General features: G+C 49.4%; 1 protein-coding gene across 1 annotated transcript in view; it reads right to left on the bottom strand.

Moving 5' to 3' along the window:
• Mad1l1 (mitotic arrest deficient 1 like 1) overlaps positions 1 to 26,385 on the bottom strand; it is a 320,097-nt gene that overhangs the window by 288,140 nt on the left and 5,572 nt on the right. Inside the window, exons 2-9 of the mRNA XM_041648485.1 lie at positions 24,114 to 24,273; positions 21,970 to 22,110; positions 19,393 to 19,572; positions 12,565 to 12,689; positions 11,859 to 11,940; positions 8,818 to 8,948; positions 8,587 to 8,701; positions 5,161 to 5,222 (exon numbers count right to left, since the gene is read on the bottom strand). Coding sequence (XP_041504419.1) covers positions 5,161 to 5,222; positions 8,587 to 8,701; positions 8,818 to 8,948; positions 11,859 to 11,940; positions 12,565 to 12,689; positions 19,393 to 19,572; positions 21,970 to 22,110; positions 24,114 to 24,263 — 986 coding nt within the window. The 5' untranslated portion in view covers positions 24,264 to 24,273. The remainder of the gene's footprint in view (positions 1 to 5,160; positions 5,223 to 8,586; positions 8,702 to 8,817; positions 8,949 to 11,858; positions 11,941 to 12,564; positions 12,690 to 19,392; positions 19,573 to 21,969; positions 22,111 to 24,113; positions 24,274 to 26,385) is intronic.

Raw genomic sequence — 26,385 nt, 5'->3', positions numbered from 1 at the left:
GACCCTGCTGACCAGGCTAATGGGTTCGAACAGCCTTTTATTGATACTTTGGAATTCCTACATATTATGTAGTCTCCAGATCGTTTCTTTCTATCCAGGCCACACATCCTGATTTTTGGAGGGAAGGAACATATGTCCACTGTGTACACACCCATACGCGGGTGAACGGAGGCTGTCGAACTGTCCAGCTCTAGCACTTTCCGCTCTATTCTCTTGAACCTGGAGCTTGGCTAGCAGACAACAAGTCCCAGCGATCCTGCCCTGCCTCTGGCAGTGCAAGGGTTGCAGGCACACGCAGGCACGCGCAGCCACGCCTTTTATGTGGACATTGATACCTGGAACTCAGATCCAGCAAACATACCCAAGGAACCACCCACTCAGTCCCAGGATGACCTGCCCTTTAATTACCTAGTCACACAGGTAAGGACATTCAGTAGGAAGGTAAGAACACGTGGCCTTATCCAGCATCTCCAGTGCTGAGAACACACACCCTCATCCCTCGCATGCGGCCACCAGTATTACCTTCACGGCAATTGTTCACAAGTGCCTTCTATCTGGCTACGGAATCTCTTCTTTCCTAGCTTCCTGAAAGTTCCCAATCAAAAGCAAGTCCTGGGTTGTTAACCAATCTCCCAGCTTGAAATGCTCTATGAAAATAGCTGATTTTCCTCAAGATTAGCGCCCTGCACTCCTCCTCCACTCCACCCTCCCTGCCAGTCTCTCTCCACTACTCCACAGCCACATTGTCCTGTGAAAGAGACTGTCTGTCACTCACTCTCCATACTGTAAGTCCTTCCCACAGTCTACCCTGGGAAACCAGGATGAAGATGTCACCACTCCCCATACACCCCATGCCAACGCTGTGCCAAACCCCAAAGCCCTTGAGGATTAAGAGGGTCACAATCTCACTAGCACCAATACTCCCCATAACAAACAGGGCTGGTCCCATGCCACAGCATCATATGTATACACTGCCAGACTCTTTCCTGTCCATTACTCTCCAAGTCGCAAAACCTGTCTACTCCCAGGCCAAATGATAGTGTACATCCACCCCAGCTTGCATGACCCAATGTACTGGACACATCACAGGTAGAAAGAACTATGTGACTCTGTGCATAAACACACCATAACTGTACCATCTGCCCTAACCCACATGACCCATGGCACTAGATACATCCCAGAGAGCCAAGCCCATTCACCCCAAGCCCATGTGACCCTGTTGCCCTGGACACAATCAGGTACAAACTTGTTTGTTCCCACTCATATGACTGTATACATGGGACTCACCACAGGGAGACAGAAGCATGCCTAAGCCCACATGACCCTGTGCATAGACACACAGGTAGAGAACTGTCTGACTTAGCCCACATGACTGCATACACCTGACACAGCCCAGCTCCTAGACCATGTGGCCCAATGCACAGGACAAATTGCAATCCCTCTGCAGTTCAGCATCTGACTCCCTCTGCCAAGTTCTTAAACACTCCTTCTAATATCTCTAGGCTCCTCAGACATAAGAAGCATCACACTGCAGAGAGAGATGCTGTTATTCCATGAGGAACTCACACAGGCTACAAACACTTTTCTTGACTGGATTTAATGTTACCTAGCAGATGCACATCTGGACATGACTGTGAAGGTATGTGTTTCCAGGGAGTTTTAAGGCAACCTGAACGTAGGTGGCACTATTCAATGAGCTGGGGTGGGTAAGAAGGAGAAAGCGAGCTGAGTACCCCCATTCATCTCTCTGCTTCCTGCCTGTAGACACAGTGTGACCACCCAGCTGCCTCACACTCCTGCCACCATGCCTTCCCCACCTTCATGAACTTCACACTCAAACAGGAACAAAAATCAACCCATTCTGAAGTTGTTCTTTGCAGGATTTCGTTGCAGCAACTAGGAAGCAATGACTACATTAGGACTAAGCACCTCAGGACGGCCAGAGCTGTGTCCTCGCAAGACCTGCACCAGACTCCAGCAGCACTCAGACCCGAGGGAACAGAGGACTCTCAGAGACAATGGTCACAGATGGGCAGACAAGGCACAGGCTAAAGCAACAACTTCCCTGCCCATAAGCAGGAAGTGTTGGACTCAGACCCCTTGATTAACAAGACCCCTGACACTAGTGAGGAAGTCCCTGTGGGAGGCCAGTAAGCCCCAGGATGGGCTGCCAAGGGTGTTCACAGGCCTCCATGAAGAAAGCTGATCATCAAGGGGGCAGTGCCACCTACTGGTAGCTGCGCCTCAGAACCCACAGAACCACAGGTCAGACATGCAGCAAAATGCTCCAGGCATGCAGGCAGGAGTGCCTGCCTGCTCTGAAAGGCTGGTTAGGTCTCCAGCTAGAGAGCGGATCCTTAAATTGCCACACAGACATGTATGTGTATATATGTGTGCTTGTACATGCATGTGTGTCTGTGAATAGGTGCATACACGTATGAATATGTGAACAAGAAAATGTATGAGTTCTCCTGAGGAATCTCAGCCCTGGCATGACCCTCAACACCCCCCTCTAGTCCTTACATTACTTCTGCTCCTGCCCTGCATCAAGCCTAATCTCCACGCTCCCAGACTTCACTCAGTCACTCTCCCAGCCTTGCACAAAACAAAATTCCAAAGGCTACCCAAAACCTGCACACAAATAAAAAAGGGAAAGCATTGGGGCCGAAGAGACAGCCCAGCTGTTAAGAGCACTCACTACTGTTGTGTCTCAGGTTCAGTTTCTAGAACCTATATGACAGCTTACAACCACCTGTAACTCCAGTTCCAGGGCATCCAACACCCTCTTCTGGCCTCCACAGGCCCTGCACACTGTGATGCACATGAACTCACACATTCATGCCCGCCCAATAAATAAATGAATGAATGAATGAGGTCTTTTTAAAAAAAAATGGGTAGAAAGTCAAAATCCTCATCATACCAGAGAATCCAGAATCTCAATTTCCTGAAAACTCTAGGGTATTTTTCACTTTTTAATTTTTAGTTTCTCCCCCCCCCCTTTTTTTTTTGACTTTTCAAGACAGGGTTTCTCAGTGTAGATTTGGTATCTGTTCTGAAACTAGTTCTTGTAGACCAGGCTGGCCTCGAACAAACAGAGATCCTCCTGCCTCTGCCTCCAGAGTGCTGGGATTAAAGGTGTGCACCACCAGCACCCAGCTAGTTTCTATTTCTATTGCATATGTAAAACATATGTTATCAGTATTCAAATACTATGACCATGTATGGTGGTCAGAGGACAACATTTTGGGGTTAGTCCTCTCCTTCCACCTTTGCCTAGGTTCAAGAAATTTTCCAGTTTGCAAGGCAAATGCTTCATCCACTGAACCATCTCAGCCCCTACTCCCTTTTTAAATAATTACTAGGAAATGAACCCAGAGTTTCACACATTCTAAGTAAACACTCAAGCATATACCCTCAATGCTCAAACCCAGGTTACTGTGATGAGGAGGCACGTTTAGTGCAGCTGGTGTGCGTCCCATACCATCATGAACAAGTGTAGCTCCAGGGATAGAATACAAGTCACCCAGGGTCTGCACTTGACCCGAGTCTCTACCCAAATCGCTGCCAGACAGCCTCAGCAGCCCAGAGCATAACAGCTAAAAGGAGACTGTGGACAGATAAGCGAGAGCCCTCCCCCTCCCAGAAAGGCCAGGCACCAGGTGAGACGCTTCCTAAGGACATGACCCTGCTGCACCTCACGGGTACAGATGGGAGAAGTTATGCACTCCTCCTCCCTTAAGAGAAGTCCAGGACAGTGCAGCTCCCAGGAAGGATCTCCCACCTTCTTCCATGAGAACATGAACCACCATAAGTACCCACTCCTTCCTCTTGCCTAGCACAGGCAGCCAGACAGTGCCCAAGGACACACTTTCCCTGACACTAGCTGAGCTCTTGGCAGGGTGGATAGTTAGGGAAATAGACCCAAAAGGCTCACAGAGCAGCCAGACACTGCAACCTGGCCAATGTGGTCTTTGCTCTCCAGAAAGGGCAATGGCTCCACAGGCCCAATTGACACTAAGTATCACATGGCAGTCACCAGGCACGTAGGCACACCAGCATGCCAGTGTTCCAACAGGGCTGGTCCAACTGGGCATAAGGGGCCTCTGATCTCCGTCACAGGAAAGAAATCACGGAGGTGTCTTGTCTGGGCAGAGCAGCCTCAGGAGTAGGAGGGACCCTTGCCGGCAGCTAACGAACCCAGAGGCCAGGAGAAAGCATGCAGCACTGGGCCTGCTGGGCTAGCCTCTGAAAGAAGGCTTCTGCAGATGGCTGGAGAGGAAATGAAGAGACACTGTCAAGTGACAGAACGGAAGGCAGTGCTGCCATTGGAAGGTGATGACTCCAGAGCCAGCAGGGGACAGTGTGATTATAAGACAGCTGAGCTCAGGCAGTCCCCATCTGGCCTCGTTTCTCAGAGCAGCAGGAAAGACAGCCAGCAAGCCGGAAGTATTAAAACAAGGGCTGCTTGGATCCCACAGGGCTGTGCCCAAGCTCCAACAGCTCATCACCCCAACCATTTCAACCATCAGTACCCAACTTCCCTGGGACCTGGAAAGACATGGCCACCATGAAGAGGGACATCCAGGCCAAGACTCAGGAGCTCACAGCTGGTGGTGACAACTGAAGGGCACCCCAAAACTGAACCAGAAATGAGGTAAGTCAGCAGTGAATGGCACCCCAGAACAGAGCGGTATACAGAAGGGACAGCAACAGGGAACACTTTGCCCTTTCTATGTGTTGGAAAACAGTGCCCAGCAGCTCTGGCCTCTGGTCCACTCAGCCTCTCTCCATCCATATCTCACACAGATGAGTCACATGGGATGCTTCAGGGGTCCCAGCAGGACATGAATCTTCCAGTATGATGGGGTTTGAACTCAGTTCACCCTCAAAGGTTATCATCATCTAAAAGTGGTTGTTTCCTTATATACACAGAGCCCTGGAAACATGCAGGCCAGTGCAATGCTGCCGCAGATTCTCAACAGTCCACAATGAGGCTCGGCCTCCCTTCCATACAAAGCACCCATTAAGCCTAAACAAGAGCTCCTCACCACAGCACACAAAGGAGCCTGCCTGCCCTATCCTCTGAGGACTCTGAGCCAGGAAACAGAGACAGCACTGGAAGTCAGCAACCAGGGGCAAAGATAGCGGCAACACACCCACCTGAGATTCAAGCCCATGGTCTGGTCCAGTTTCTCCCAGCTCTGCAGCTTTGCAAGCAGCTTCTAGAAAAACAATTATAGTCATCAGCGTCTCTTGCCCAGCAACTGTCATGTGAAAGCTAACAAGGACAAAGGAATTGGAGTCCCCCATCCTATCTGAGATCAGAGGTGGTTGTGCGACTTTAGCAGCTGTACATACATGATTCACCTAGGCCTTGCTCCTTTCTGCCAGGCCAGGCACATTCCTGACATTGTAAGGGTGCCACAGTCCTTCAGAAGCCTGGGCTGAGTGCAAACTCAGTCCTTACTCACAAGGAAAGATCTCTCTTGACCTTCCAGGCGCCTCTCTCAGAATGCTAAGCCCTAAGCAGATGAACTCCACTCTAGAGCCAAGTTTTCCCCAATTCTATGGCAGGCCAGGACTAAGGATGACTTAGATGGATCTAGCCAGCCATGATGGGGAGACAGGACCAACTACACCTGTGTGCCTGTTCTATACCAGTTTGAACCCCTACAAAACAAAGTCACTCAAGATGGCAAGATAGCCAGCAAGATGGTGAAAGACTCACCAACATGCCTGGTGAGTTGAGTTTGATCCCCAGATGCACAGGGTAGGAGAAAACCTACTCTCTCTACTGCCCTGGAACATCTATACAATGTGGCACATACATACACTCACTCGCTCTTTCTCATATACATACTTATATACACACACAAGCATACATACACACATACACTTTGACACACTCACTCACTTTTTCACATACATACATATACACACACACACAAACATCCATACACTATGGCATGAGCATTCACTTTCTCACATACATACATACACAAACACACACACACATACAACCATACACTATGGCATGTGCGTTCACTTTCTCACATACATACATACACTACATACACAAATATATACATGCATACACATACACTATGGCATGTGCATTCACTATTTCTCACATACATATACACATACATACACAAACATAAACTAAAAACTTTAAAAAGGTAGGACAGGTGCTCAGCTACTAACTTTCCTATGGCCATTTTCTACGTGTTTCCCTGCCATGTCCTGACTTCTTTCTATAAGACAAATGAGGCATGGACTGACTCAGGGTCAACAGCCAGCACACGTTCACATACAACTTCAAGCTAAGCAGTGTGATTCTACACCATAAACCTCGAAAAATGTCAAAGACAAAACATTAGATCTAGGTGTAATATAAATTGTGTTGGTAAATGTCATGTGTTGTTGGCACTTGTTGAAAGTGGGCTCAGGGACCAAGGTGGCCTTCCTTGCTTCCTTGTCTAGGACAGGCCGGTGTTGTAGAATATTAGTTAATATGTGTTAATATGTGTTACGTTTGTTAATGCTGTGGAATATTTGTTTAATGATGTAAAGATGTGTTGAATTCTTTTATGTTGCATTTCTTTAGAGCTGTGTTACACTGACTGTCTAAAACACCTGATTGGTCTAATAAAGAGCTGAAGGGCCAATAGCAAGGCAGGAGAGAGAAATAGGCTGGGCTGGCATGAAGAGAGAATAAACAGGAAGAGAAGAGAGAGGAGGATACCGGGAGCTAGCCACCCAGCCACATATCCAGACACAAAATAAGAAGAAAAGATATACAGAAATTTTAAAAAAGTGAAAGTCCAGAGGCAAAAGGTAAGTGGGATTAAGTTAAGAAAAGCTGGCTAGAAATAAGTCAAGCTAAGGCCGGGCATTCAGAAGTAAGAATAAGTCTCCATGTGATTATTTAGGAGCTTGGTGGTGGGCCCCTCAAAGAGCAAAGAGTAAAGAAAATTCAACTACAGGCTGAACCCTCTAGTCCTGCAACAAGGAAGAAGAGAACTACAAGCTGCTATGGCATTAAAAACACTTGGCGCTGGGTCATGGTGGTGCACACCTTTAATCCCAGTGCTCAGCAGGCAGAAGCAGGTGGATCTCTGAGTTTGAGGCCAGTCTGGTCTACAAAGAGAGTTCCAAGACAACCAGGGCTACACAGAGAAACCTTGTCTCAGGAAAAAAAACAAAAACAAAACTTGGCCCTTGAGAATAGCTAAAATGGGAACTATCCAGCAAAGGTAACTATTGCTTATTCATGGTATAAAAGCGCCTGTGGTGAGAATATGAAGCCGGAAGCACCCAAATCGCTCCACTGGGAACCCCAGCAGGACTTCCAAGTCATCCCTGCGGGATGCTGTAAGCACCCAATCGGATGCTTTATGCTCCGTACTGTGTGCTGCTTCTCTGTATCAGCTACTTGCTATGTTTTTCTTTTACTTTCCCTTGCTGTACACTTAACAAACTCACTCATTCAAAACCAAAAGAAAGGCTCTCTGGACAAAATGCCAGGGAAAAGGACAAAAGGAGCTCCAGGTCTTTTGCCTCCAAAAGAGGCCTGTCTGGGACAGCATGAATAGACAGGAGCTGCAGCACCAGCTGGTCACAGACAACTCTGTAGTAGCACCAGGCCCTCAGGTGCCTTGGACTTCCATAAAAAGACAGAGATGAAACTGGGGAGATGGCTCAGTCAAGCAAACAGCTTACCACACAAGCATGAAAGCTGAGTTTAATCCGCAAAACTCATCTAACCAAAGCTGGGCATAGGAGCAGAAACCTAAAATCCAACACAAGATGAGAACAAACAGGCAGAGACCTGGAGCTCACTGCTCATCCGGCCTAGCTGAATTAGAAAGCTCCAGGTTCAGTAAGAGACTCTGTCTCAAAATATAAGGTAGAGAGGTCAAGAGAGGCCTCTGAGGCTCTAAAACAATGAACAGAAACTGTGACTGCTATTGGTTGCCCACCAGAATTCCATGGTGAGACTTTGTTGCTAAAGACAGCACACACTGGAGACCAGAGAAGTCACACTAGAACTGAGCTGATGCTTCCTCTCTACTAGCTAGCCCTTGGGGTGCTGCAAGGGACTGTGCAGGCTGCTAGGGAAGAACTGTTATCAACAGCCTTATCCAGCCTTAGAGCCTCTGCGCACAATAATAAGCAACCAAGCAAAATGAGCCTAAGGGTGCAACCATGGCAGGTACGTTACCAGGGTAACCAACTGCTTTCTGATTAGATTTGATGCTCATTCCAGAAGAGGGAGCTCCCATCTGGTAGGTGGGGATATCATGGACCCTAGTACAGAAACAACAGCTATTGTACATAAAGGATCTGTCAAGTTGCCTCTAAAGAGCGGCATTTATGCCCATGGAATATACCGCTGTCAGCTGTAATGGAAGAAGCTTCTATCTGCAACAGTCAGCAGTGACTACAGTCTCAGCTGACTGCACTACCCACGACACCACCACAGCGACCCCATAGCTGACCAGCTACTGTGCTTGACGGAGATGCCCAGGGTGTTGCAGACAGGCCAGAGGCTAGCCCTGGAGACATGGCTCACCCACTACTCACCTCCTTCTCCAACTCCAGGTCAACCAGAGCTTCCTGCATCTTCTCCTGACGGCCCAGCTTCCTCTGCAGACCTTCCAGCTCTTCAGTGAGCAGCCCGTTGGTCTCCTTCATCTCCCTGTGGGGCCAGAACAGTCATGCCAACAGCCACACATGTTGGGGATGAACCCAAGGGACAGTGAGCCCAGGCGGCCAACTCCCAGCTAGGGCAGCAGGCTGCGCACAGGCCCTCACCTCAGATGAGTGTTTTCCTCACGCAGCCTCTTCAGCTCACGCTCTATCTTGGGCAGACGCAGCAGCTCAGACTTCATGCTCTTCACCACGGCTGCATCTTGCTCTTGCAGGCACAGCTTCTGCTCCAGGTCCTGTGAGAGGCAAAGAGGAAAAAGGAGAGTGAGCAGCCAGGAAGCACGGCAAACAGAGCCTCAGTAAAACAAAGAGGCTAACCTGAAGAACACGCAGGCTTCCAGCTACAGAATGAATGACCTAGAGCAGGCAGAAGGCCTGGGACACTGAGATCATGAGGATCACTTCAAGGAAGAGAACATGGAGATGCCAGGAGCTAGGGAGCTAACTCAGCCAGTAAGTACTTGCCACGCAGGAAGCATGAGGTCCTAACTCCGCTCAACCCACACAGTTTAAAAAAAAAAAAAAGGCAGGTATGGTAACACAGGCCTTTAATTCTAGCACCTGGGAGGCAGAAACAGGAGGATCTCTGTGAGTTCAAGGCCAACCTGGTCTACAAAAAGATTTCCAGGACTGCTAGGGCTACATAGAAAGATTTGACTCAAAAATAAATAAATAAAAATTTTAGGGGCTGGAGAGATGGCTCAGTGGTTAAGAGCACTGGCTGCTCTTCCAGAAGTCCTGAGTTCAATTCCAGCAACCACATGGTGGCTCACCATCTGTAATGAGATCTGGCGCCCTCTTCTGGCATGTGGGCATACATGGAGGCAGAATGTTGGATACATAATAAATAAATAAAATCAAAAAAACTTTTAAACTGAAATTTGAAAAAAAAAACTGGAACAGTGGTACACAGTTGTAATTCTAAGCAGAGAGAGGCCAATGGAGAGTCTCAGTCCAGAGAAAGACCCTGTCTCCCACCACAAAAAAAAAAAAGGGGGGTGGGCCGGGCAGTGGTGGCACACGCCTTTAATCCCAGCACTTGGGAGGCAGAGTCAGGTGGATCTCTGTGAGTTCGAGACCAACCTGGTCTACAAGAGCTAGTTCCAGGACAGGCTCCAAAGCTACAGAGAAACCCTGTCTCGAAAAACCAAAAAAAAAAAAAGGGTGGGTGGGGAATAATATCCTGAGGAACAACACTGTCCTCAGCACCCATGTCAAGTTCATGACTGTCTGTAACTCCAGGCCCAGTGAAGGCATCATCTCTGGCCTCCCTGTAACAGCTGCACGCATGTACCCTCACACTCACATGCACATCCCCACACAGAGATAGATACAAAAATACACCTAATTTCTAACTAATAAATCTTTTTCTCATCAAAGCCATGGGAGCCACAGAGGTCTTCTACCTTGTCCCGAGCATCTAGGAAGCCTTGCAGGCCTAGGCTGCTATGCTGCCCAGGGGCGCCCTCATCATCACCTCTAGAGCAGCCCTGGACCCCACCTCAGGGCCAGCACACGCACCACTGTCCTACTGCCTGTGACTATCCACATCCCCTCCCAATGTGGGGCCCTCTGGTCCCCAACAGCAGGTGCCTAAGAGCACAGCACACCTCTGCCTATGGCTGGCTTCTGCTGTGCCAGTGGTGAACCTGCAACAGTTGCTTTTGTTCCCACTGTGTGACAGACCTTCCGACACTGCACCTGTCACCCTGGCCCTCCACAAGGTAGCACTGTATATAAACCAGAATCAAATCAACAAATCTTCATGGAGCCCAGCTCCATCCAAGTGACGGGAACAGAGTGACAGAGAGGACCAACTGGTCAACCTCTATGAACAAGGAAATAATGAGAGGTGGGCCAAGGATTACAGAAGGAACAAGAACCAGGAAGAAGGTAACTAAGAAGGCAGGGAGTGGGATCTAGAGAGAAGGCTCAGCAATTAAGAGCACTTGTTGCTCTGCCAGAGAACCCAAATTCAGTTCTCAGGACCCAGACAGGCAGCTCACAACTGCCCCTAGCTCCAACTCCAGATCTCTTCTGGTCTCTGCAGATAACACAAACCCACACATATATAGAAATAAAAATAAATATTTAAGCAAATAAATAAAAAAGAGACAACAGAGCCAGGTTAAAAAAAAAAAGTAGCCAGAGATGCTGGAGAAATGGCTCAGTAGTTAAGAGCACAGGCTCCTCTTCCAGAAGTCCTGAGTTCAATTCCCAGCAACCACATGATGGTTCATAACCATCTGTAATGAGATCTGGTGCCCTCTTCTGGCATGCAGGAATATATGCAGACAGAACACAATATACATAATAAATGAATCTTTAAAAAAAAAAAGTAGCCAGAGGCATAAGGAGCTAAGCCCACCCTCTAGGAGCAAAGCCCACCTTCTACTTTGGAGCTGCCCATCCCCACCTCCACACACACACACACACACAGCAGAGGCAGCAGGGAGACAACTGACACAGCCCTCCTTCCTGGCACTGGATAATACCCTAAAGGCAACAAGAAGCCATGGAAGAAGCTCAAGGCACCAGCTCTCCAGCAACACCCTCTAGAGTAGTGGTTTTCAGCCTTCCTCATGCAGTTCCTCATGTTGTGGTGACCCCCAACCACAATAATACTTTTGTTGTTACTTCATGACTGTAATCTTTCTACTATTATGAATCATAATATAAATATCTGTGCTTCCTGATGGTCTTAGGCAATGCTGTGACAGGGTCACTCACAACCCACAGGTTGAGAAGTCCTGCACTGGAGTAAACGAGCCTGACCTTAAATCAGCCATGCTTCGGGGTGAAAAAACTCCTTCTTGTTGTACAAGCTGGTCACAAACTTGTGATCTTCCCCTCTCAGCCTCTCTGGAGTCACAGCTGTGTCCTGGCCCCACCTCTCTAAGCCTCAACTGCACGGTCCTCTGTGTTACCTCATCCCATGGGTTTCTGGTGGGCCTTCGTCACTAGGTGCCAGATTCCTTGATCACTCACTGTGATCAGCAAAGGACCTGGCATCCACAAAATAATCAGCCTGCACCCTCACGTACCACTGAGCACGCCTCTATTCAGGAAGGTCTGTGATTGACAGGAGGGCTGGCCCTACCCCTGCTCCGTGTAGGAAGCTGCCCAGGCAGACAGGAAACGCCTACCTTAATCTTCTGTTCCTGGTCAGCTTTCTCTTCTTGACTGACCTGAAGTTCCTGAATCTTCTGATTTGCCTCCTGACATTTCCTGTGAAAGAAAGGGAAAGTAGATGCAAGGCCAGTCCATAACATCCCTCAGCCTGAGCCCCGGGATGAATGCAAACACATACACCTTATGCAGGGAGACCCCAAGTCCTAGGCCAGCCTCTGCACATGCTCTAAGACTGGGACACTGATGAGGTTACAAAGGAGCCCAGGCTAGCTGTGGCACTACCTAGTTCTCTGTCCACCACTCAGTCCATGGTGTCAGCCAGCCGTGGTGCTGCTGCAGGTATCAGAGACCACCTGGGCCTGCCCACACTAGGGGTAGAACATTCTTCAGGAAATACCTGCCTAGGGTAAGGGCCAGACCTGCAGGGCAGAATCCAAAGCCTCCTGACTACCACCTACTAACCACCATAAATCCGTGTCCACTGTGACCTATAACTGTTTGCCCAGGCACAGCAACCTGTGCCCTCAAAACCTAACTTAGCTTGGCCTTCCTCTGGAAGCCAGCTCCAAGAAGGCACTTCACCCCAGGAAGAAAAGAACTGAGCCGTCACCCCCTTATTCTGAGGCTCACTTCCCAAGTCCAGAGGCCTCACTGTGTGCCCCTTGTGTGGTCTGTGACACGGTTGTCTTGGGGACTGACACAGGCTAGCCATGCTCTCACCGCTGCTGCAGGTCCAGCTGCTCCTTCAGTTCCTGCTTCTCAGACTCCAGGCGCTTCACTTGCACCTTCTGGTCCATCGCACTTAACTGCATCTCAGAGACACGCCCCTTCAAGGAACTAATCCTCTGCAAGTGGAGAAAACTGGCTGCTCACTGGGGTCCTGTCTGCATGCAGACTAAGTACCCAAGCATTGCTTTCACACACAGAGACAGAGGAGAAACGAAGGGCATGGCACCTCCCATGTGCTCCCCAGGGCAGAACAGAGCCCACTCTCCTGGAGCACACGGTGAATAGACAACACACCCTCTCACAAGCATCCCAGCCAAAGGCCTGTTTGTGCTCTTCATCACTGACATAGACGTGAGTCACAGCCAGGTCCTGTAGGAAAGCAGGTCGTAGCCACATCTGACCCTCTGATGTCCATTAGCATCCATACAGAGTACCAACCACATCCAGCGCCCTGGACAATGAGTGTCAACCTCAGCCTTCTCCACACCTCAGACCTCTGTCACACTCTAAGCCTCCTTAACGCCTACATGCCAACATTCCAACAGAAGGCAACCCAGGATGGGAAGACCACAAGGTCCTGGCAAAGATACAGACTGTCATCAGAACTTGGTTTCAACTTAGTGCAGGAGTACAGGCCTGGTGTGCCAGCTACTATGGAACCTGAGGAAAGTGAATTAAAAGTTTAAGCCTCTGACCAGGCGGGGTTGGTACACGCCTTTAATCCCAGCACTCTGGAGGTAGAGGCAGGTGGATCTCAGTGAGTTTGAGGCCAGCCTAGTCTACAAAGGAAGTGCCAGGACAATAAGGGCTACATAGCAAAACTCTTTCTTAAAAAATTAAAGGAAAGAATAAAGAAAAAAAGAGTGAGAGAGAAGTTTAAGCCCCTTGAGGCGCACAGAATAGGCTCAAAGCCAATCTGGGCACCTTAACAAGAACCTATCTCTAAGTAAAAAGAGGGTAAAGCAGAGTGGCACACACTTTTAATCCTAGCACTTAGTAGGCAGAAGCAGGCAAACTGTGTGAGTCCAAGGCCAGCCAAGACTATACATTAAGACCTTGTCTTTAAAAAAAAATTAAAGTTAAAAAGAAAAAATTAAAGTTGGCTTGAAGAAATGGCTCCGAGTTAAGAGCACTGGTTGTTCTTCCAGAGGTCCTGAGTTCAATTCCCAGCAACCACATGGTGGCTCATAACCATCTGTAATGAGATTTGGTGCCCTCTCCTGGTGTGTAGGCAGAACACAATATACATAGTAAATAAATAAATATTTTTAAAAAGATATAGCTCAATAAAAAATTTAAAAAGATCTATAAAAAAATTAAAGTTGGAAATAGAGAAATAGCTCAGTGGTTAAGAACACATATTACTCTTTTAGAGGACAGTTTCCAGTATCCATATCAGCTGACACAACAGCCTATAATACCAGTTGCAGAGGATCTAATACCTCTGGCCTCCAGACTCCATGGGCACCTACATTCATGGGCACATACCTACATATGTGTACATGCAAACACATAAATGTTGATAAAAATAATTTTCTTAATCTCAAAAAAAAAAGAGAAAGAGAGAAAGAGGGCAAAGATGTAGTACAACGGTAGAACAACTAACTGAAATCTCCTATGGAGGGTGGGGGGGAATATAGGGAGTGCAGCTCAGTGGTGAGCACCTGCCTAGAATCCCCTGGTGAGAGGCTGGGGTGTGACTCAGTGGTAGAGCATCTGCCTAGAATCCCCCAGTGAGGGGCTGGGGTATGGCTCAGTGGTAGAGCCCCTGCCTAGAATCCCCCAGTGAGGGGCTGGGGTATGGCTCAGTGGTAGAGCCCCTGCCTAGAATCCCCTGGTGAGAGGCTGGGGTGTGACTCAGTGGTAGAGCATCTGCCTAGAATCCCCCAGTGAGGGGCTGGGGTGTGACTCAGTGGTAGAGCATCTGCCTAGAATTCCCCAGTGAGAAGTTGATATGTGGTCCAGAGGGAGCACATGTCTAGAATCCCTACCATAAAAGCCCCCCAGGATGAAGCAAGCAACCTGGGTTAATGAAGCTAATAGAGACCCATAGTACTCAGAAAAAGTGCATGTGACAACACTGAATGTCTACCCAAAGAAACCCGCAGGAACCTCCACCCTTGCTCTACCCATACCTCCCCAGCAGATCTCCCCAGCTGCTTTCCTAGAAAGAGCAAGTTGGCCTAGTCACTCAGAGAAGCCAGCCCACTTAGAACTGCTACATGAATTAACATTTGGAAACAGTGGCCTGAAGCCAATTGCAGAGAAATCTCACCAGAGTGGGCCCAAAAAAGACCATTAAGTGATGTTGGATGGCCCTACATTGGAGTCCAAAGTGCTCTCGCTCTCTCTCTCTCTGTGTCTCTCTCTGTCTCTATCTATCTATCTATCTATTCATTCTCCCCAAGCAATAACTACATATATATATATGCGTGTATAGACGCGCATATACATATATATATATATATATATATATATATATATATATATTTATCTATCTATCTCTAAGTAGCGCCCTTAGGATGTACCAGTGTTATATCCATGTCCTGTGGGAGGCTGGCTAGGGGAACCCCACATCACAACAGCCTGCACCTTATCACAACACACAGACTATGACAGTATTAAGAACATGTCCAGAAACAGTGCGATGGCACACGCCTGTATTACTAGCTGGGGAGAGGTGGAGGCAGGGGGATCAGAATCAAGGTTATTGCTACATAATGCTATTCTCCCCAGGCAACAGCTGCTATCTTCTTGACTTCAGTTGCTCCTGCTTACAAAAGATCATCACACTGGGCTTGCTGATTGTAGACAGTGTGTCACAGAAGGGATGTGGAGGGTCACTGGAGCCATCTGAAGCATCCAGCCACTGCAGCCATTCTTCTCACACAATCAATTCTGTACTAAATTTGCATGTGGCCTGGGGCCTTGGGGAGGGGCTAGAATACAGAGGCTGGGAAGGATTAAAGGAAGAAGGAGCCATCTACACAGCTGTGGGGAAACCATCATCCATATTGGGTGCAGAGATGGCTCAGAGGTTAAGAGCACTGACTGCTCTTCCTGAGGTCCTGAGTTCAATTCCCAGCAACCACATGGTGGCTCACAACCATCTGTAATGAGATCTGGTGCTCTCTCTGGCGAGTAGGCACATATGCAGACAGAATACTGTATACATAATAAATAAAAACCTTTAAAAAAAAACCCACAAAACCATACTGGGTGCAGACTTCACAGTTTCCTGTCAGTAGCCTGTCACCCATGCTCTACAGAAGCATAAATTCACTGGTTCCCCAAGAGTAACTTCATTATCTTTGGCTGCATAGCTAGTTTGAGTCCAGCCAGAAATACATAAACCCTTGTCTAAAAAAGAAAAAGAAAAAAAAAAAAAAACCACCAAAACCAGGGCTGATGTGGCAGCTCAACAGGGAAAGCTAGCCACTCAGAAAGGACTCTCATAAGAAAGGAGAGAAGCCAACTCCAGAGATGACTCTGACCTCCGGAGATGCACCCATACACGTCACACTAGTAAGAATAAAGTTCACCCAGGCAGTGGTGGTCACACCTTTAATCACAGCACTCGGGGCAGAGGCAGGCGCATCTCTGTGAGTTTGAGGCCAGTCTGATCAACAGAGCAAGCTCCAGGACAGTCTCCAAAAGCTACAGAGAAACCCTGTCTCGAAAAACCAAAAAAAAAAAAAAAAAAAAGTACAAAAAATTAAAACAAAAAAGAACATGTTCAAACCAGACCACAGTGCCCACATCTTTAATCCTAGCACTTGAGAGCCTGAGGCTGGAGGCAGGCAAGTTTGAGGCTGAGTTAGACAGTAAGTCTGCGGACAGGCTGGGCTATATAGTGAGACCCTGTCTCAAAAATAAACAAGGAAAATCAGGGGGCTGGAGATTTGACTCATGGGTTAAATGCACTGTCCACTTTTCCAGAAAACCTGGGTTCATTTCCCAGCACCCACAGTGGCCTGCAACTGTCTATAACTCCAGGGCACCTGATGGCCTCTTCTGGCCTCTGCATACAGTGTACTCAGATATAAGCAAGCAAAACACTCATACCCATAAAATAAAATCTTTTTTATCAGGAAACTAGAGAGATGATCCCATTAGGAGGGGGCTTGCTGCACACATGAGGCTGAGTTCGGATCCCCAGCACTCGTGTAGTGTTAGGTGTGCTTGCAAGTTTTATGTCAGCTTAACAAAAGGAACAGTCATTCCAGAGGAGAAAGCATCAACTCAGAAAACACTTCCGCCAGACTGACCAGTGAGCAAGCCTACGGAGCTTCTTACTCATTGGTGATTGATGTGGGATGACCCAGCTCACTTTGGGTGGTGCCACCCCACAAGGGTGGTCCTGGCAGGGTGCTGTAAGGTAGACTGAGTAAGCCGCGAGGAACAAGCCAGTAGGCAGAGTTCCTCCATGGCCTCTGCTTCAGATCCTGCCTCCAGTTCCTGTCTTGAGTTCTTGCCCTGCCTTCTCTGCATGAGGGACTGACTGCAGGCTGAAAAGCACTCTTGCCTCCCCAAGTTGTTTTTGGTCATGGTGTGTTGTCACAGTAACAGAAACCCTAACTACGATACTAGGTGTGGGACCACACACCTGCAGTCCCAGTGCTAAGGAGGCAGACAGCCAATCAGGCCAGGAGACAGTTCCGGGTCTACTAAGAGACCCCGTGTCACAAAATAAGGTCGATAGTGACCGACAAAGAACCTCAACAGCAAGTTCATGGCCTTCACATGTGCACAAGGTGTGTGCACCTACATACAACATCGCCTCACAGTGAGTGCCACCTTTTAGAGGTCTCTCTGACTCAGTGACACGCACAAGGTATTGAGTGCTACGACAGGGACAGCCTGCCCTAATGAAGGACAAATATCACGGGGGAGGGACGCATCAGCAAGTGCACAGATGGATGGCAGAACAGCAGGGCAAGGGTGGGGAGGTGATAAATCAGGGCACATGACTGAACACTGCAGTGGAGGGCTTGTGACTCTGGGCTGTGGGCCTGGAAAGGCTTCCCAGAGGAGGGACCGCTGACCCTCTTCTACTCTTCACTGAGGTGTGCAAGGTCCTCCTCTACCGCGGAGGGGCCAAGGACCTGGGCCAGGTCTCTGTGAAACAAGAGCCCACTCGTCTGGAAACAGATCACGGCTCCTCTCTTGCCAAGACTTGCTTCAGAAGACAGATGCGCCAACAACCTTAACATGCTCCCTGGCGCTGCAGAGGCAAAAATAACCCACAGCCCGCTCCGAGGATCTATCAAGTGGAGAAGGTGCGGGCACAGAATACCAATGACGCCAGGCGGCTGGCCCCTGGAGCTCTCAGCTGTTCCCTTCTGGCACCTGTGATCTTGAACACAGGGACGGGAGGTGGGGGGGGGGCCAACTCCCTCCATACCCACACTCAGGCAACCTCCAAAACAGACCAGCAGCAGCTTCACGGGACTGCGCTGCACCTGCACCCTGGTTCAAAGGCAATCTCTGATGCTAACAGAACTCGCTCCTAATCAAAGACATGCAAATTCACAGGCACCTACTTACAACGTCTGGGGAAAAAAGAAACAGAACTTCCAGAACATTCCCTCCCTATCCATGACAGACAAGATGATAGCAACACCAATACTTCACAGTTGCTGTTAACACAGCCCAGCAAGTAGCAGCAGCAGCCAGAGAGTTTCGCAGAGGGTAGTTTGCCCAAACAAAGCAATGTTTGGGAAGCCAATGGGTTCACACAGGAAGCCATGTACTGCACAGATAGGAGAACACAAAAACAGTGGACTGGCCAACTCTTGGTTCACATTATAAAGAGCAAATTCAGAATGTAAGGCAGCTCATCCCAGGATTACAGAGATTGGGGCAGGAGGACTGTCTCAAGTTTGAAGTCAGCCTGGATTACAAAGTGAGGCCTTGCCTCTCACTGGCCCTGTAGAATAGAAAAATTGGTGTTTGTACTGTGATTACAACCCCCCAAACACAGTCACTCATGATATGTGTGTTTAAAATAAAGATCATGTGGAGAGACAGCTCAGTCAGTGACGCGTTTATCACATAAGCACAAGGGCCTGAGCTCGGAATCCCAGTACCAGGGAGACAGAGACACTAGTTCCTATAGTTCTCTGGCCTGCCAGTCTAGCCTAATTGGTGAGTCCTAGGTCAGAGGGAAATCCTGTCCCAAAATACAGTGTCGGATGGGAGAGATGCGGGAGAGATGCTGGAGAGATGGCTCAGCAATTAAAGCGCCTGGGCTGCCATGGAGAGGATGCTCACAACTGCTTTTTCACTCCGGTTCCAGAGGATCTGATGCCCTCTTCTGGTCTTCATGGGCACCTGCACTAATGTGCACATACCTATATGCTTATATATAATTAAAAAGAAACCTTTGAAATAAAAACAAGGTGCACAGCACCTGAGGAAGAACAGCAAGGCTGGTCTCTGGCCTCCACAAACACACACACACATGTGCCCACCCACATGTGTACCTGTTCACACACAAACAGATAAAAAAAAAGACGATGTCTTGCTGTCACCACGGTATTCATTCTTTTTTTTTTTTCAAATATGTGTTTATTTATTATGTATACAATATTCTGTCTGTGTGTATGCCTGCAAGCCAGAAGAGGGCACCAGACCTCATTACAGATGGTTGTGAGCCACCATGTGGTTGCTGGGAATTGAACTCAGGACCTCTGGAAGAGCAATCAGTGCTCTTAACCTCTGAGCCATCTCTCCAGCCCCGGTATTCATTCTTTTTGTCTTAGAAAACAACCACCTGTACCAGGGCGAGTCTCGGTCTCAGGTGCGGCCTACGCTCACCTCCCTGGCTGTAGCTAGGTCATCCTCCAGTTCCCGAAGCTGCTGGTTAGTAGCATCCAGGTTCTGCTTGCACAGCCTGTGGCACTCCAGCTGCTCCCGCATCTTCTCTTCCGCTGCAGCCTCACGCTCCTGGAATTGTCGAATGCGTGCCAGGAGCTCCTGGTTACGATCTACCTCACGCTGTGGAGAAGGAAGAGCTTGGTCAGGGAGTGTGATACACAGAGGAGCTAGGCAGGCCTATCAGCCACAAAAGGACAGAAACAGGACAAGATGAGAGACCTGGATGCCAGGGCTCCCGGTGCGGCAGCATGGTGCCTCCCACTCTGAGAGGCAATTGGCATGGACTGCACTACACACTCGTCACACCATCTGCTCACCGCCACCCTCCTTGCAAGAGGAGATAAAGCATAGAAAATCTACAATTCAGACTTGACCTTGGAATGAAGCAACGCTTCTGCAGCGCCAGCAGATCTTGTCTGGCCATGCTCAGGCTGTCATTAAAATGCGTTGAGACTCCCCATGGAGAAGATGACTACAGCAAGGAAGGGACACGAATGGCGGCCTGCAGGCAGGGCCACTACTGCCCCAAGTGTCCATCAGACACACCTTTGGGGCCACCACACTAATCTCCAGGGGAGCTCTGTGGCCCAGAGAGGTGGGGACAGTACTGAGGTTCAGTCACACACACTGTGACTACCATCACAGAGACATGAGGCTTATGTCAGCCTTGGGCCTCTCCAGCTGAGCCTGGGGACAGATGCTGAGAATGGTCACTCTGCCCTCAGCAGAAGTCACCCTACTCCTACTCAGAGCCACCAAGAACTTCAGCAGGCAGTCCTGCTCAATGAAGGAAGATGTCACTTGTGTCAAAAACAGAGCTCCAGCCCGAGCAGTCCCAGAAAAGTCACTGACAGTCTGACAACTCCAAGACCTCACCCCTTAGAGTGTTTCTGAGCAGGACAGAAGAACAGGCCTCTGAGAAGGCAGCTGGGAGCCAGAAGGGCCAGGACCTCGCTTTGCCACCACTTCTGCCCTCTGTCTCCCCAGGAGGGGCCTTCCAGACCCAGTCGCCAGTCCTCACTAATGTCCCCATGTCCGTGAGACCTCATGAACACTGCCCACCAGAGACCTACAGCAGCAGACAGGCTCTGCCCTTGAGAGATATGCCCAAGAGGCAGGACCAGGCCACCAGTACAGGACATGGCCCAGGTAGGACAGATCTTCCTGTTATGCTTAATCTTGGTTGTCAACTTTGCAAGACTTAGAACGGCCTAGAAGACACACCTTCAGGGATCTATGAAGATGCTCCCTCAGAGGCTGACCTAAGGAAGGAGAACCCACCCTGAAATGAGCAGTTTGATCCAAGTCTGGGGATCAGACTGAATACAAAGGAGAACACCGAGCACCACCATCCACCTCTCTGCTTCTTGACTGGGTGTGACGTGACCAGCAGCCTCCTGCCCCTGCTGCCACGCCTTCCCACCATGGAAGACTGTGCACCCTTGAACTGTGAAGCTGTTTTTGTCTGGTATTCTGTCACAGCAGCAAGGAAAGTAACCAACATAGGACCCTAAAAAGGGGACTTCAGTCTTAACTGCCAAGCCAGGACAGCACACCACAGCCAGCACTCTATATGCCAGACTTAAACTCACCCAACTAGCACCACCCCAGGGAAGACGCCAGTCATTCTCACAAGGGAAAACAAAAAACAAAAAAACTGTGATGGGCCCATCAGACAAGGATAGGGCAGATGGCCATCACAGGGAAGGGAGGACTACACGGACTCTGAGTTCTGATGCATGACCTGAGTCACGGGGGCACTTCCATTCCATCCAGAATCCTAGATCATCCCTGCAAAGCTGGTAATAAAACTGAAGCAGGGGAGTATGGCCCGGTCAGGAGTGCTTGCTTTGCAAGCCTGAGGACCTCAGTTCCATCCCCAGAACCCACATAAAAAGTCAAGAGTATATGGGGACACACTTTTAGTCTTAGCTGTAGGGAGGCAGAAAAAGGAGGATCCCCGAGGCCCACTGGCCTATGAGAAAATCTATCAAAGGAGATGGTGGCATTCCTAAGGATGACACTAAGGTCACCTTATTGCCTTTGCATGCATGTGCACCCACACCCACACATACACAAATAGTCAATTACAGTTTCCTGCGCTGCACATGCCCCAAGTCACAGGGCTGCACTTCCCCACAGGCCCACCCCCATGCCAGGGCACTTTCATGAAGCTCTGGTAAGACACAACATAGACCCCAAGACTCCCTGAAAGCCTGCAACCTCTTGAGCCTATCACCCTATCCTACCCCTACCCCAGCACCCATTATTTCTTCCAGATCTGCACTGCAATTATTCTAGAGAAAAGAGGAAACAGAGGTCAGTCAGGGGCAGGTCTGCCCACGACACAGGGTCACCGAGCAACAGCCACCCCAACAGCTCCCTCTAAGGTTATTCCCGCTTCAAGTCGCCCTTCTCCAACGTGATAGCATCAGGTAGCCCCGCCAGCTGGGTCCCAGTTTGGCACAGCCTGACAAGTACACGGAGCTCTCTACCCCTGGGACTGGCTGGACCCACCTCGTAGTTCCTGGCACTGGTGTTGGCAGCTCGCTCCAGCTCCACTCGAGCCCTCTTGTGGCTCAGCTCCATCTGCATCTTCTCCCGCTCCACTTGGATGAGGTAGGACTTCGAGCGGATCTGCTGTGCTCTTTCCTCCAGCTGAGCAGTTGATACCAAAGAGAGAAAAGAAGGCTCAGTAGTCACGTCAAGCAAGGCAGGTGGCAACCTGCAAAGCCAGCACTGAGGACAAGCAGGCTGAGGCAAGAGTACAGGTACATAGCAAGATCCTGCATCAAAAATTAACAAAGGAAGGAGGGAGGGAAGGAGGGAGGGAGGGAGGAGGGGAAGGGGGAGGGCGGGGGGGGGGGCAGGGCAGGGCTGAACTCTGCATACTGCTCCAGCAAAGCACTGTCCTAAGTCTGAGTTTCTATTTGGAAATGAGTGGGAGGCAGCAAGAATGACCAAAAAAGAAAGGGCCTTGGGTCAGTTCAACAGCTCTTGTTATGAGCTAACTGTCAGCCTGAAAGGATCTATTACAACCTGGCAGATGGGCCTCTGGGAATGTCCGCAGAGGAGTATCTAGAGCTGAAGCGGGAAGACCTACCCACTGTGGGTGGCACCATTCCCTGGGGTCCTGGACCAGGTAAGAGGAAAAAAGGCTGAGCAGCAGCTCGCGTTTACCTCTGTCTGCTTCCTGGTGTGGAGTGATGTGACCGCTGCTTCAAGTCAAGACTGCCTTGACTCCCCACCCTTCAGCTTCAACAAAATCAACCCTTTCTTCCTTAAGCTGCTTTTGTCAGGGCATTTTATCAGAGCAACAGGAAAAATAACTAGGACACCTGAGTTCAGACCCTCAGCACCCACATAAAAGAGAAAAGTCATAGGCCGGGCATGGTAGCGCACGCCTTTAATCTCAGCACCTGGGAGACAGAGACAGGCGGATCTCTGTGAGTCCCAGCACAGCTCTATAAGAGAGACCCTGTCTCTAAAAACAAACCAAAGAAATAAAACAAAAGCAAGGTGCAGCTGTGAGCATCTGTAACCCAGTACTAGAAAGGCAGAGGCAGGCAGAAGATTCCCCGGGGCTCACCAGCCACGCCAGCCCCGTCAAACCAGCAAGCTCCAGGTGCAGTGAGAGGCCCCATCTCAAAAGAATGAAGTAGACAGCAGTTGAGGAAGACATCCAGCCTCAACCCCTAGCCTCCGTATACACGTGTACATGTGTGTCCACACAAAGAGCAGGAAGAGGAAGACGGATGGATTTCAAAGTGACACCGTGTGAGCTTGTCTGAAGAGAGGATGCATTTGTTTTTCTACAGCTAACAAGATACCTCAAGCATGGCGCCTATATCAGTGTGAGCCGACTGTTCTGGAGCTAGGCATCTGGATGCCAGGGGCTCCCAGAGCAAATGAAGCTCCTGGCTCATCACAGAACAGCTCCAGAGAAGAGGGGATATGGGGGGCGGGGGGTGAGTAAAGAAGCCCAGCCTAGAGCAGCCTGGCATGGTCACTGGTGCACTGACAGGACCAGGCAAGGCTGAAACATCACTGTCCTCCTTGGACCCAGAAGCCCGAACCCAAACTGGAGCTCTTCCTTTAGGAGACCCGGTCCCTTTGCAATGGTATCCATCGGAGCATTCCGAGGAATCAGAATGGGTGAAATAGAACTACAAATCACAATAAACTTCTGCCAGCAAACTTCACCCTCTGTGGGGCCAGGCATAGTGGTACATGTCTTTATTCCCAGTACTTGGGGAGCTAAGACGGGCAGATCTCAGTGTGTTCAAAGCCAGCCTGGTCTGCATAGTGAGTTCCAGGACATTTAGGACTATACAGTGAGACCCTGTCTTAAAAATTAAATAATATATATTATATAAGTAATATATATAACCACACTGTAGGAAATGACTCAATTGAAAAAGGACACATCTCCCAAGTATGAGAACCTGAACCCACATCAAAAGTACCTACCCAGGGGTGACCAAGGCAGCCTCTACCTAGCATGGCTCAGGGCAGACCGTGGTCTCCAGCTACAGCTCAAGGTGATAAATGCCTATAAGTGTCTGTAGCCTAGCTCATGCCGACCCACCCACTACCCAAAGCTTGAGCTGGCCCAGCCAGGCGAGATGTACATTCAAAGCCCCATGAAGCAGGCCACTCACCTGCATGTTCTTCTCATACTGCAGCTGCAGGGACCCTGGGGCAGAGGTGGACATGTCCAGGCCTGAACCTCCCTCCACTCTCTGAGAAATGAAGCTGTTCAGAGACCTCAAGGTGGACAGGACTGTGGTGTTCTCCCCAAGGTCTTCCATGGTCACACTCCTTCCAGGAGACAAAGCAAAAGTCAGAGCCGGCCTTCCTATAATGCTGTCTGTTGGCACAGCCTGCTCCCCTAGGACCATTGTGGAGTCAACCACCATGTTTTCAACGTTAACCTGGAGCCAATACTGCCAACGGTGCAGAAAGAAAATGAGGCACAAAAGCAATGCCACACAGTATGTCTGGATCAGCAGGTAGAGGCCAGAGGTTCAGCTACATGAGCAGTAGGCTAGCTTGAGCAACATGAGACTCTGCTTTGAAGAAAGAAAGGGGAAAAAAGGAACCGGGTATGGTGGCATAGTCGTTAATCCCAAAACTCACTCAGACAGAAGCAGGCAGATCTCTGAGTTCAAGGCCAGCCTGACATACACAACAAGTTCCAGCTCTATTAGGTCTGCATAGAGAGAGAGACCCTATCTCCAAAAAAGGGGGGGGAGGTGGTAAAAGAGGGCTCAGTGTTTAAGAATGTTTATTGCAGCCTGGTCTACAAGAGCTAGTTCCAGGACAGGAACCAAAAGCTCCGGAGAAACCCTGTCTCGAAAATCAAAAAAAAAAAAAAAAAAGAATGTTTATTGCTCCTGCAGAGGACCCAAGTTCAGCTCCCAGCACCCACATCAGGCTGATAACTGTCTGTAATTCCAGTTCCAGGGTATCCAGTGTCTTCTGGCCTCCCTAAGTACTACATTCATGCACAGACACATGCACAATTTGAAATAAAAAATAAACTTAAAAACAGGGAGAGTGAGATGGCTCAGCGGGTAAAAGCAGTAGCAACCAATGCTCGACAACCTGAGCTCTGCGCCCAGAGCCCTCAGAAGAGCAGCGCCATGGTTCTTCACTCACACCACGGTACCCATGTGCCTGCAGTAGAAAGACATGGTGTGAATCCCCAGGAACCTGGACACAGTGGCCAGTATCTGTAATCCCAGCATTCCTACTGCAAAATGTGAGATGGGGACAAAAGCATCCTCCAGTGCTCACACCACACACACACACACACACACACACACACACACACACACGAGAGAGAGACAGAGACAGAGAGAGAGATTGCAAAACGTCATGCCACAACCCCAAGCTGCCACCTGAGTGCTCATCTGTAACCAGACAGGCAGCTGAGAGGAGGTGCTCAGAGGTACAGGGACACACCTCCCAAAGCCACACTCACCACAAATGTGGCCTCTGGGAATCAGAAACAAGCACTTGACAGTCAAGTGATGGTGGCCCCAGCAATGCTGTTACCAGCAATGTTGCTCAATGCTTCCACTGGGGCTCACATAAAGAGAGGTCCTATAGGTTCCTAGCACATACACTTAACTAAGCCTCACCCATAAACCCCCTTGGGTGATAGCCCACCTTGGAAAGGAACCGGAAGGGCCATGCTGGAAGGTGTCATTGTTGACACTCACTGGGAGCTCCATCTGCTGTGCATGGACACACACCAGCTCACAGCACGTCGGCCAAGCCAGGCTTCTTGCAGAGTGCTTTTTTTTTTCGTCCTTTTTTTTAAACTTTTATTTTAAAGTTTCTAGAGAGATTTTGTGTGAGTCTGTTTTGTATCAAGAAAAGCTCTCTTTATAATCCTAGTTGACCGGGAAATCCCTGTGCAGAACAGGCTGGCCTCAAACTTGGAGTACCTGTGTTAACGGTATGCACTACCACTCCAGGCTCTTCTTTAAAACCTGGTCTTGCTCTCTGGCCCAGGGTGGCCTGACACTGTGCTTTCAACCTACAGGAGTCAGCTGCTGCACAGCCCCCTAAAGCACCGCTTCAAACTTCACCTCAACTTTCCAGATCCGGGGCAAGGAGCATGGAAGACAGACAGGACACCAACGATCCTGGCTAGCCTGTGAGCTGAGAGTCAGGTGAACTGTCCTTTGCCCCTAGCCAAGTCACAGCTGGGCAAACTAAAGGAGGGAAAGTATGGCTACTGCCACAGGCCTGTCATCCCAGACACTCAGGCATGAGCACAAGTTCAAGGCCCGGCTAGGCAGGTTAGTAAGACCTGGTCTCAGAGGGCTGGGGCTGCAGTGCAGTGCTAGCGCATTTGCCCAACATGCAAGTCCTCGTTATGGCCCAAATGGGGGTGGGGGGAGCAACCAGTGGTCATCCCAA

This window comes from Microtus oregoni, unplaced genomic scaffold (assembly GCF_018167655.1).
Source record: "Microtus oregoni isolate MIOR12 unplaced genomic scaffold, Mior012 000003F_ref0000135, whole genome shotgun sequence".
Lineage (NCBI taxonomy): Eukaryota > Metazoa > Chordata > Mammalia > Rodentia > Cricetidae > Microtus > Microtus oregoni.
This window is presented reverse-complemented; position numbering and strand designations above follow the sequence as displayed.